The sequence below is a fragment of the Brassica napus genome, chromosome C3 (assembly GCF_020379485.1).
Source record: "Brassica napus cultivar Da-Ae chromosome C3, Da-Ae, whole genome shotgun sequence".
NCBI lineage: Eukaryota > Viridiplantae > Streptophyta > Magnoliopsida > Brassicales > Brassicaceae > Brassica > Brassica napus.
This window is the reverse complement of record NC_063446.1, coordinates 534,286-545,413: the sequence shown is the minus strand read 5'-3', so window position 1 is coordinate 545,413 and position 11,128 is coordinate 534,286. Positions and strand designations below refer to the sequence as shown.

General features: G+C 36.5%; 3 protein-coding genes across 3 annotated transcripts; all 3 read right to left on the bottom strand.

Annotated features, from left to right (window-relative positions):
- Window positions 1-246: 246 nt before the first annotated feature.
- Window positions 247-2,717, bottom strand: LOC111204202 (adenosine kinase 2). Its single transcript, XM_022698436.2, has 10 exons — window positions 2,453-2,717; window positions 2,253-2,306; window positions 1,997-2,043; window positions 1,854-1,885; window positions 1,663-1,764; window positions 1,415-1,559; window positions 1,142-1,310; window positions 989-1,055; window positions 715-898; window positions 247-564 (listed from the first exon to the last, which is right to left on the bottom strand). The coding sequence occupies exons 1-10, from the start codon at window positions 2,545-2,547 to the stop codon at window positions 422-424; spliced, it is 1,038 nt and encodes a 345-aa protein (XP_022554157.2). The 5' UTR covers window positions 2,548-2,717; the 3' UTR covers window positions 247-421.
- A 161-nt stretch (window positions 2,718-2,878) lies between these two features.
- LOC111204201 (isocitrate dehydrogenase [NAD] catalytic subunit 5, mitochondrial) lies at window positions 2,879-4,836 on the bottom strand. Its single transcript, XM_022698435.2, has 7 exons — window positions 4,579-4,836; window positions 4,193-4,513; window positions 3,955-4,116; window positions 3,797-3,871; window positions 3,602-3,711; window positions 3,456-3,528; window positions 2,879-3,322 (listed from the first exon to the last, which is right to left on the bottom strand). The coding sequence occupies exons 1-7, from the start codon at window positions 4,768-4,770 to the stop codon at window positions 3,131-3,133; spliced, it is 1,125 nt and encodes a 374-aa protein (XP_022554156.2). The 5' UTR covers window positions 4,771-4,836; the 3' UTR covers window positions 2,879-3,130.
- A 1,120-nt stretch (window positions 4,837-5,956) lies between these two features.
- LOC111204200 (BTB/POZ domain-containing protein At5g03250) lies at window positions 5,957-9,624 on the bottom strand. Its single transcript, XM_022698434.2, has 5 exons — window positions 9,559-9,624; window positions 9,228-9,297; window positions 8,505-9,006; window positions 6,687-7,396; window positions 5,957-6,547 (listed from the first exon to the last, which is right to left on the bottom strand). Exons 1-5 carry the CDS (start codon window positions 9,615-9,617, stop codon window positions 6,122-6,124), a joined length of 1,767 nt encoding a protein of 588 aa, XP_022554155.1. The 5' UTR covers window positions 9,618-9,624; the 3' UTR covers window positions 5,957-6,121.
- Window positions 9,625-11,128: the final 1,504 nt, after the last annotated feature.

Genomic DNA, 11,128 nt, shown 5'->3' with positions numbered 1-11,128 from the left:
TTACAACTCATAAGAGGTTAGTGATCAAGATCACGTTGCTTCACGATCCCATCTTCAGGGCTTTGGTCGATCAATCAAAGAAACGAACCTTACAATGATTTAACGTCCGGAGATACCAAGCTTTGTAAGAAGATCCATTGAGACTCTTGTAACATGAGCCATATTTAACTAGTAGCTTTGTGGCTTGCATTGCATCTACATATATTACTATAAGATTAAGCAGCACAATAGGATTTCCTCCACTTCTTTAGTAATAAAGGTATTAAATTATAAATGGTGATAATGATATTAAGAGGGTGATTCAAACCAAAAATAAAAATAAAATGAAAAACACTCGAGCAAATAATCGAGATAGTCTGTTGAATCAAAGATAATTGTTTTTATTTGGAAGGTATCACAAAACTGAGGATGGACCAATAACTTAGTTGAAGTCTGGCTTCTCAGGGTAAGTGCAGCCAGATCTTTGGATCACCACGTTCGATGCGTAGCATCCGGCCTTCACGCACTCCTCAATGGACTTCTCCTTCACCAACTGTGACATGAATCCTCCCACAAATGCATCACCTGCCAGAGAAGTCAACAGAAAAACAGCAGTTAATATTTCATCATTATGTAACACTGAGAAGCTAATGTTTTGAGCTTATTCTATGATCATGTCTAATAAAGTAAGCCTAGAGTTAAATGTAAGGAGGTTTGGTTATTAAATGAGAGTACCTGCACCGTTGGTGTCAACAAGCTTCTCCTTTGGGAGAGGGATCACAGGGTACTTCGTCACCTTTCCATCTTGAGCAACGACCACTGGGTCTGCCCCCTGTGTAATCACGGTGGTCCTCTTGTATGTTCCTGTGGCCTTGGGAAGCTGTGAAATCTTGATGGCTATTTGCTCCACATCTTCGGTCTATATATTTATAAACATGTTAAGTATTATCTCTCTGATACAGAACAGAAGAGTTTGTTGAAATTATTTAGTCGTGTAAGATAATGGTACCTCCCAGCCATGAACCCTGGAGAAGGTGATTGCCTCTGTCTCATTGCCAAAGACAAAGTCCATGTACCTGTCCGAGCAATGCAGATTGGTTTTTAAGTACATTCACGCAAACATGAAGTCTGTAATAGATAGAATTGATTAGAGAAAGCTTACGGCAAGAACTTCTCCTGCGCATCTTTGAAGAATTCACAGATGAATGGAGCAGAGAGGTTCATTGTGAACACCTTGTTGTTGGCAGCAGCATGCTCAGAAACCAACTGAATGGATTCAGGAGAAACCGTCAGGAAGAATCCAGCGATGTAGTAGAACTTGGCCTTCTCAACTACATGAGACATATTTGAATCACAGATATATCAGATTCAGACCATGAAGCAATAAAACAGAAGTGTTAAAAAAAGGATGCAGAGATAGGAAAAGGAATTTTACCGAGTGCCCAGTTTTCAGGCTTCTTAAGGTGGTCAACCTTGTAGCAGTTTGCAGCAGAGAGATTGGCAATAAGAGACCTTTCTCCACCGACAACACACACACCGCAAGTTCCGGTAGGTGCAGACTCATCTTCATAATAGTGAACCTGATTAAAAAAAAAAAAAAAAAGAAGCATATTGTCGTGTTAGTACACCTTGATTACAAATTCTGAATTTAGTTTCAACAAACTATGCGCAAAGAGGGTATACATTGAGACCAGCAGCTGTGGCATCCTTCTTCATAGCCTCACCGTATTTGTCCTTTCCGATGGAGCCCATGTAGCTGGTTGCCCCAGGAATTTGAAGCATCCACTGCAGGCCACCAAGTTATAGAGCACCATTGATTAGCAGTTGTTCAACCCCGAAACAAAGCGCAAGAAGAAAAGGGAAAAATAATCAACCTGAGCCACTTTGATAGAGTTCTGAGTAGCACCTAAAAAAAAAAAGGATTGAATCATAAAGATATCACCACCACCACCTTGTCAATTAATTTAAAGGTTTACAGGATCCTTTAAATACAAAAAGAAAAAAGAAGAGGGAAAACCTCCGGCAATGTATTCAACATTGAACTTGCTACTCATCTCATCATACCTATCATACAAAAGAAGAGAGATGAGATGCCATTTTATTGTTTAAAACCATTCTTGATTACTTGTCAAAGCATTAAATGAGTAAAAACATTCTTTGATTACATTTTCACATCACTAACCAACATTCTCCAAAATCATTGCAATATTACCCTTTGTCATTTCATTAAACTTCGAGCTTAGATTCTATATACGAAACGCAGATCAGCTTACATAGGCAAATGCTTCTCCTCGGCGAGAATCGCATTGTTCAACTTCACGTCGTATCTGAAAGTCACCATTACAAAGAAGAAAAAAGGCAATACTTAGAGCTTACGGCACAGGAGAAGATTTAAATTTTAAATAATCAAATCAAGATTCAAACGAAACGCCTAGAAAGGAGTGAAAAGATGGATCTGAGTTGTTTATCTTACTTGGTGAGAAAAGCCTCGTCGACGACGGCAGAGATATCGAGGAGAGGGTTTCCCATTCCGAGAAGGATCCCGTCGTAGTTGTTAGAGGAAGCCATGATGATGAATCTGAGATTTGAGAGAGGATAGAGGTTTAGATTCAGATCTATCTATGCTGCTCAAGTTTTGTGGTCAGTGTGAAAGCCCTCAGTTTATACTCAAATGAGAGCTTAGCTTAGCTTAGCGGTAGTTGGTGCACCAACGACATCTCTCCTTTTCTTTAGGTTTTTTAATTATTTTATTTTAATTATTATAGTAATGTTTTAATTTTTGTCGGTAGACTCTCTGTGGGCCCGAGTAACTACACGCCACTTCACTGAATATTTGATTTATTTTTCACCAATCATATAGTATGAAGGTAGCAGAAGGAACAAGCAAAGATAATCCAAAAGCAATGAAACACACAACTCTTCTCATCTCATGTGTTATATGAATCTCTTTGCCTTACGGCACTCAAAATATGTTTTAGGGGCAGAAACAAAGGTAATAGATCTTAAGCACATGCCTGTGTTCTTTTATTTCTCTAATCGTAATCAATTGAGAAACAAGAAGAATTTTGGAGGGCTGTATAAGGAGGTTTAAAAGCCTCCCCCAAAGGAAGATTCGGTAAAGAATTTGAGCATCTTTTACGATTGTTGTTGTTCAGAGATGGTCACAGATTGCCTTTGTGAAGTCCGTGGTGGTCGAACTACCTCCAAGATCCGCCGTTCTGTATTTCCCCTCGGCTATGGTGTTGATGATTGCGCTGTGTATCTGTTCTGCTTGTTCGTTCAGCTTCAGGTGGCGTAACATCATCACTCCACTCAGTAGCAACGCTGTTGGGTTCGCCAAGTTCTACACATCACCAAGAACCAACCAATTCTAAGTAACTTGATTAGCTTTCTTTATTAGGACAAGAGTTGATGCAAGTTTTACTTGCTTTTGTAGCAGTGATAAATATGATACGATGATATACTAATTGTTTTACCTTTCCAGCGATATCAGGAGCAGAACCGTGAACTGCTTCAGCTAAGGCTACTCCATCTTCCCCTATATTACAACTGGCGTCAAAAAAATAAGATAATTAGCTCATAATCATATTAAACAATAAAGATGAAGGAACAAAGATTTTACCTCGGAGTCAATCCTAGTCCTCCAACCAATCCAGCACACAAGTCGCTGATAATGTCACCGTACAGGTTTGGCATCACCAATACGTCAAACAGTGCTGGGTTTTTCACAAGCTGCACGGCATCTCTAAGGTTATCTCATTCACATATTCTACACAAAATAATAATATAAACTCTCCCAAACTAAAATATGGCTTACCATCATACAGCAGTTGTCGATAACAACCTCCTCGTAAGTTATCTCAGGATACTTCTCAGCAACCTCACGACAACACTGCAAACAAAAAACACAAAAAAAAAAAAAATGAAAAAAGACTAAGCAGACACTAATAATCATAAAAAGCTAAATGAGCAGACCTTGAGGAAAAGACCATCAGTTTTCTGCATAATATTAGCTTTATGAATAGCAGAAACCCTCTCTCTCCCATGAGTCTTAGCATAGTGAAAAGCATACTCCGCAACTCTCAAACTCGCCTGACGTGTAATGATCTTAAGACTCTCCACCACACCTCTAACAACCTATTATAACACGTGTCACAAATCAGAAAACAATTCCAACAAAGAACTAAACCAGAATTGCTTTCAAAACCAAAACCTGATGTTCAAGCCCACTGTACTCTCCCTCAGTGTTCTCCCTAATGGTGATGAGATTAACATCGTCGTAACGAGTCTTGTAACCAGGAAGACTGTAGCAGGGTCTAACATTGGCGTATAGATTCAGCTCTTTCCTAAGAGTCAAGTTCAAAGAACGGTGACCTTTCCCGATAGGAGTCGCCATTGGACCTTTCAGACCAACTTTGTTTCTACGCACGGATTCGAGACTCTCCCACGTCAAGAAACTCTGCGTTCTCGGATCAATCTCAGTGCTAACATAATGTTCTTCCCAGTTAATCGGCACACCGGCCGTTGTAAACACCTAACACAAAAACAGGCATAAGTTTTTCAAAAAAAATCTCTAATAAAAAGTTTAAAAGAGAAAACCTTTTTGACGGATTCAGCGATCTCGGGGCCGATCCCGTCGCCAGGGAACAAGGTTGCGGTGATTGGAGTGGTGGAGGAGCAGAAAGTCCTAGCGGCGGAAGTGGCTGCGGTTGAGGTGGAGTTCGCCGTCCCAAGGATCTGGCTCGATCGGTTTCCGATCAGCCGTCTCGCGAAGTTTGCTGCCATGGTCATCTCTTACAACGCTGAAACAAAAAAAATGATTCGACGGACAGAGAATTATTCTGCGTTAGGACAAAAGTTGGAAGACTTCTTTTACAGCGAATGTGTTTCTTCTTCCGTTAAAAAACGCCGCGTAGTTTTGAATACTTTAGTGGATTGAAGTGAAACGGCACAAAGTAGGTATGCGAAACTATGAAACGGAACGTAGTGTCTTCTGGACAACCCAAGCCCAATAAAGAGGTTATTTTTGTTTCAGTAAAGACAAAATAGGGTAGAGAAAGTCACGAAAGCCTTCTCATGCTTAACCGAGACAGGCCCTAAACTTTGAAGAGAATTACAGACATAAGCTCCCAAAAACAATTTTTAAATCCTCAAATCTGTAGAAAAAAAATTAATAGAAATCTTTAATAAATAGCCTATGCCCCGTATCAAACTATACAAACTGAATCCGGTTTGTAGCTAAGGCCACTACGACATGATATGTATATTACATTTCTTTTTGATCAAACGATATGTATATTACATTTCTTTTTTGATCAAACGATATGTATATTACATTACATAACATTACAACAAGAGAAAAAGGAAGAGCTATAAAAATCTGAAGCAACCCAAATCCATGTTTTTCTTTTCTTTAATACACAATAATGAAGCAGATGAACAATCAAAACCAGAGCCGGCTCTGGACCCAAACAGATGAAGCATGTGCCAGCGTAATAACTATTTAAACGGCCACATTTTACTAAAAACTCTATGTGGTCTAGTGGTTTAATGAACTCTACAGTTCTATGGGAAGCTGGGTTGGAGGCCATTAATGTGCATAATTTTTTTAGCCTTTTTTTTTGTTTTAAGCTTGTGGCTTTGAAAAGTCTTGGACCGGCTCTGATCAAAACCCAACAGTTTGGATTTTTCGGCTTTTTCTCTTTGATCATTTCATCATGAGACTCTAATGTTCTTCTTCAACCAAATGATCAGTACACATACGCTGGATTCATGTTCTTTCTCGAACCGGGTCCATTCTGATTCATACCTCCCACTTTATTAGATAACCGACGTATACCGAGATAAAGTTAGAAATGCTCTAAATACAATTAATACGGTTTTCGGTTTTACCTTAATAAGTCAAAATCATTTTTTTATAATTGTGGTGTAATTCCAAAGGCTTTCTAGGTCCAATGATATGAATCTCTCAGCAAGATAGATAGGAGAAGATGAAAACTTTTGAAAACATAGTGCCGTCTAGAACAAGAAAAAAATAGCTAATCTGATTCGATCATCGAGGTTCTGATCTTTCTACCTAATTAATTTTTTCTTTTTAAAGAGAAGATAATACTAGTAGTTTGATCCAGCGGACAGGTTCTTGTTAATTGGCTTGCTTTTCTTGATCCTTAGGCTTGCAACATTCTGATTTCTTCTTGAAATTAAGCTTCCTGGTGAAATTCTTCCAGCTTCTTTTAGACCTCACCAGCTTCTGAAGTTCTTGTTTCATGCTCATGCACTCTTTCTCCAGCTCAGAAACTCGTTCCCTCACGTTCTCACCTCTAGGTTTAAGTACACAACCATTGCCACCATTCTGGTGCTCCGGGTTGTCTAGATTCTCAGAGACAAAGAACCAGCTTGATATAGATGTCCTGAGCCTAAGCTGCTCGAAAAAGAGAACCTGAACAATCACCCTAAGAGGCAGCCTCTCGTTCTGAGCTGCATGTGCGCTAGCTTCCAGTGAGAGCTTCTGGCAGTTCATGAGTCTACATATATGCTCTCTTTCCGAATCTGTAATCCAAGGATGTGCCTGAAAAAATCGCTAATATTAATACATGTATTGGTTTGGTTCAAAAACTTAAAAATAATAATAATAATAATAATACATGTGCTGAAAAAATAATAATAATACATGTATTGGCTAATATTAAGAATAGTGTTGTTGTTACCTTCAAGAACACGTCAACTGCATGATAGACTCCATCGTCTAGTGGTCTTGCATAATCAGGGACAGCAGCAGCTATGGCTTCAAACTTCGCCAGCTTCAAGTTAACATCAGGTGCCACCTCAGCTAGATAACCGTCGACAAGAGTTGCCACTAGCGTTGGAGGAGTTAGCATTTCGGCTCCATCCTTCACCAAATGTCCTTCTTCGATGATGCAAGGAGAAGGGACGATGCCTGCTTGTTCGGTCGATGAGACAAACTGTTCTATCATCCTCAGAACGCACTCAACATCATAAAGCGTTTCAGAGTATCCCATGTTTGGTATCAGAAGATCCACTAAAGCAGCTTGCTCAAGCTGGTTTCCTATAAGTCTCTCAAGATTCTCCCTCGAGGATTGGCTTGTGTGCAACACCATCGCGGTCTGAAGCAGCCTGAGGAGAAACTTGGTCGGGTTTACACCTTTCTTGGTCGGAAGCAAACCGATAATCTCTTCGAGAGCATCTTTTTGTTCGGCTTCAGAAGTGTTCGGTGTCTCGATCACTTGCTCATCCATGGTCACTTGTCTATTCATTAGAGGAACATGTTTCTTTGTATAGTACATAACAGCCATGGAGATGTTCTCAAGCTTCATGCCTCGTGATTCGATAGCTGTAATGAGTCTTTTGAAGAGAGACAAGTTGAGAAAAGAAGCATCATCAAACCACCAATCTTCACCTGCAAGGCAAACCACCCAAATAACCGTTTAGAGCATATAATTGTAGTAAATTTATTATGAACCTAACATTGACTAACTTTTCTACAAAATTAAAATTATAAAGTTATTTTCACCAATTATTAATAGAGTTGAAATATTTTATGAGAATGTAATTTGATTCATATAGGCTTTGATTGGTAACATGTAGTACACTTGATTTAGGTTGAGTTAAGCATATAAATCAAAAATGTTACCAATCATGAATTAGTTTTAAGATTTTGAATTTGTGTTTGAGTTATAGTTGATTATAATTGAGTTACAATTTTGAGTTATAACCTTTGTAAAAATGATAACTCAAATCAAAAATGTACATCAACAAAAAGCTCATGTATTAAGATTTGAGTTAAAGAAAAGTTTGAGTTTGTCAATTAACTACCCACTACCTTTTGAATATTAACAATTTTAAAAAATTACAATACATAACACGTAGCCTTTACGTTTAGTTTATATTATTTAATACAATATACTTAACAATTTATTATGGTTATATACTAGTTAGCCAAAGTTTTTCTCTAATTTACCAAAAAAGCTTTTCTAAAATCACATTTTCATTTTAATTAGTTAAAAAAATCTATAATTTTAGTTGTTAATTTTCTTTGGTGATTAAAAAGTTATGTAAATAAAATATTTGTATAAGTTCCAATTAAATAGTCAATTAAATTTTTCTTTTAATTTTTATTTTTTAATGTTGTTTGGTAATTAAAAATTCATGTACACAAAATTTCAACATCCTTAGTTAATTTTGATTTATTTATTTTGTTTTTTCAAATTTTCTTATTAAAATATTATTTATATTTTAAAATAATATATACTGCGACTTATACATCAAAAATGTTACCAATCAAATAATATTGATAAAATAATAACTCACATTTTTACTGCGAATTCACCACATAAATTTACAGTTTCTACCACATAGTTTTTGCTGCAAGTTACATCAAATCGTACATTTTATTGTAACTCAACTCTAATACCAGTCGAAGCCATAATAAATATAAAAAATAAAATATTAGTAGTGTTATTAAAATTTTATTTAACATCTAAAAATGTTGGAGTAGCATTGTTCACCTGTTGGTTGCAGCATCTTTCCCGACGGTGAGATTCCGTTCCACAAGTGAGATTCATCTTCAGTGTTCTGCCCGCTCGTTGCGTTCTTGGGCCAGTTGAAAAGGCTTGGGTCAGCACAAGCTTTGATAGCTAAAGAATCAACACACCTCGAGATGATGTGAAGATCTTCAGCGTGATCAGTTACGTCCTCGCATGTCTGAAGAGCTTTGATGGAGTCTGTCCAGTTACCAAACACTTCGTTGAGGAAAGTCTCTGTCATACCGACAAGATTCCCTTCTCCGTAGTTATCAGTCATCTCAAGGTACTCGGCTGCACATCTTAGGCTAACAACGTTGAATGCAGTAAGCTCGATTTTCACACCGTAGCAAAATTTTGTTATGAGTTCGAACGTTTTGCCGCCTCCGGGTATGTCATCTAGACTCAAAACACAGCTTGATCCATCATCACTTGAAGACTCTTCGATTAGCTTCTCAAGAAGCCCACTTCTAGAGAGCAATGGAAACTATATATAAACCGCAAATCAAGAAACGCATTACACAATTAGCAACAAATATATTATTATAACCAAAGCTTAAGCGAAAAAATAAAAAATATATATATTATAGTTAATCATCAAGCTTTCACATTATGCAATTTCATCATATCTAGAAGTAAACAAGATCTAAAAATAGAAGATAAGTACAAGTTATATTTATTGTCCAAAAAAGGTACAAGTTATGTAACCTTGTGGAGATGAAACTTCATGTCTCCAACTTCTATGGTAACATCACTCACCAATCCTGTGGTGCAAAGCCTGTAGACGAGATACATAACATCACCCCAAAACAAATCTATCACTGATGTCACAAATCAATGAAAGCTAACACTTTTCTTTGTATATCATAATTATTAAAAAAAAATCTTATTGTGGTGCATCACTACTGTTTCTTTTTTTTTCACTACTGTTTCTTGTTAAGTTATATACGTCAAATACAAAACTTAAATTCTTAACACGTATTGAATACATACAAATGCATTATGCATGCATGTTTACGTAAAATGCAGAAAAGCGTACCAAGTTTGGCCTTCGCGATGGAAAGCTTCGGATTTGGAGCCAAGTCTCATAAACGCCATTTTGGAAGAAGAGCTTCTCAGAGTCTTCTGAGCTCGTAATGAAAGAGGGTACGTAGTAAAAACTGAGAAGAGAGGATAGATAAAAGAAAGAGGGAGAAATTTTAGGACAAATATTTTTAGCAAATTCTAGAGAGATAAGGAACAGGTCTCTAGCAGAAGAATGAGGAGAAAAAAGTGGTCTTGGACTTCTGAATTTTTCTGCTTCTTGAAAAGTTCAATAAAATAAGAAAGTTTCGTGGGTTTCTGTTCATTAATAAATGGCGTGTTCTTATACCAAGATACACATATGCATGATGCACGAACTATCATTTATATGTATGTCTATGTGTTGATGTTTGCAAGCCTCCCGGTTTATTAGTTAGTATTAGTTTTGATATTATGTACATATAAAATCAATGTAGCACAACAAAGTGGGTTTTGGAAATATAATTATGGGCTTTAACACACATATAAAAACATACAATGCATTGTCTTCGTGCTCGTGCAATGCCTTTAGGACTTTAGAATTTTCAGTCTACACGACATCACCTATTTTAAAATCAAAACAATAATGTTAAAGCATTAACTATCATGAAATTGAGAGGATAGAACTTAGATCATATTGTACATTCATACACATACGTGAGAGACTGAACTTAATCTAAAGTTTCTAACTAATTTTCCTATAAGATAAGGTTAAAATTTATAATATAATAAGAAAACATCAACTAAGGCGGTTTCATATAGTTTGCTCAAAGAAAACCCCAATATATAATATTTATAATTTACTTATGTATATTTTATTTTGATATGAACGTCAATCCTTAGGCTGATATCATCTAATTGGCGTGAGATCGTACTTCTAATCTTTTTTTTCAGCCAATGTTATTAGTTTTTAAAAATCAATATAACTCCTAACTTAACTATTAAATATACAGAAGAATATATACATATATATTTATATGTACAGAAATTCAAAGTGTAACTTAGTTTATTTTGTGGACTATTGCAATCGAGCAAAACCATTATGTCGTATTATACCAAACTAAGGGCGCCGCTTGTTTGCCACTTGACTCTGCATATCTGTATGCAACAGACTGATTACCACATTCAACACATCTCCTACACTATTCGATTTCGATTTCTCATTCTTTATTTACCAAACCATTGCTTTCTTTGAGTTAGTGCGTATATCTTTTATTTCATGTCAAACTTTAGTACCTATCATAGATCCAAATACTCTTTTGAATTTTTTTATCACATAGTTTTACGTTTGCATATACATTAATTTATCCTGACTGGTTAACAAAATTTATGTTTTCAATATAAACATCAGTTTTGAAGTAGTATTACACAACAAATATCACTAGTGTTTGCGTTGATAATAGTCGGCTCTCTGGTTGTTTTAATGACAAATTTACATTTTGCCAAACTTACGAAGCAAGTAATGCATATTAGCCAGAGAAAAGGAAGATCGCAACTTTTCACAAACCCATCAAAAAGAAAAGGGAAAAAAAAAATGCCAAATCTTG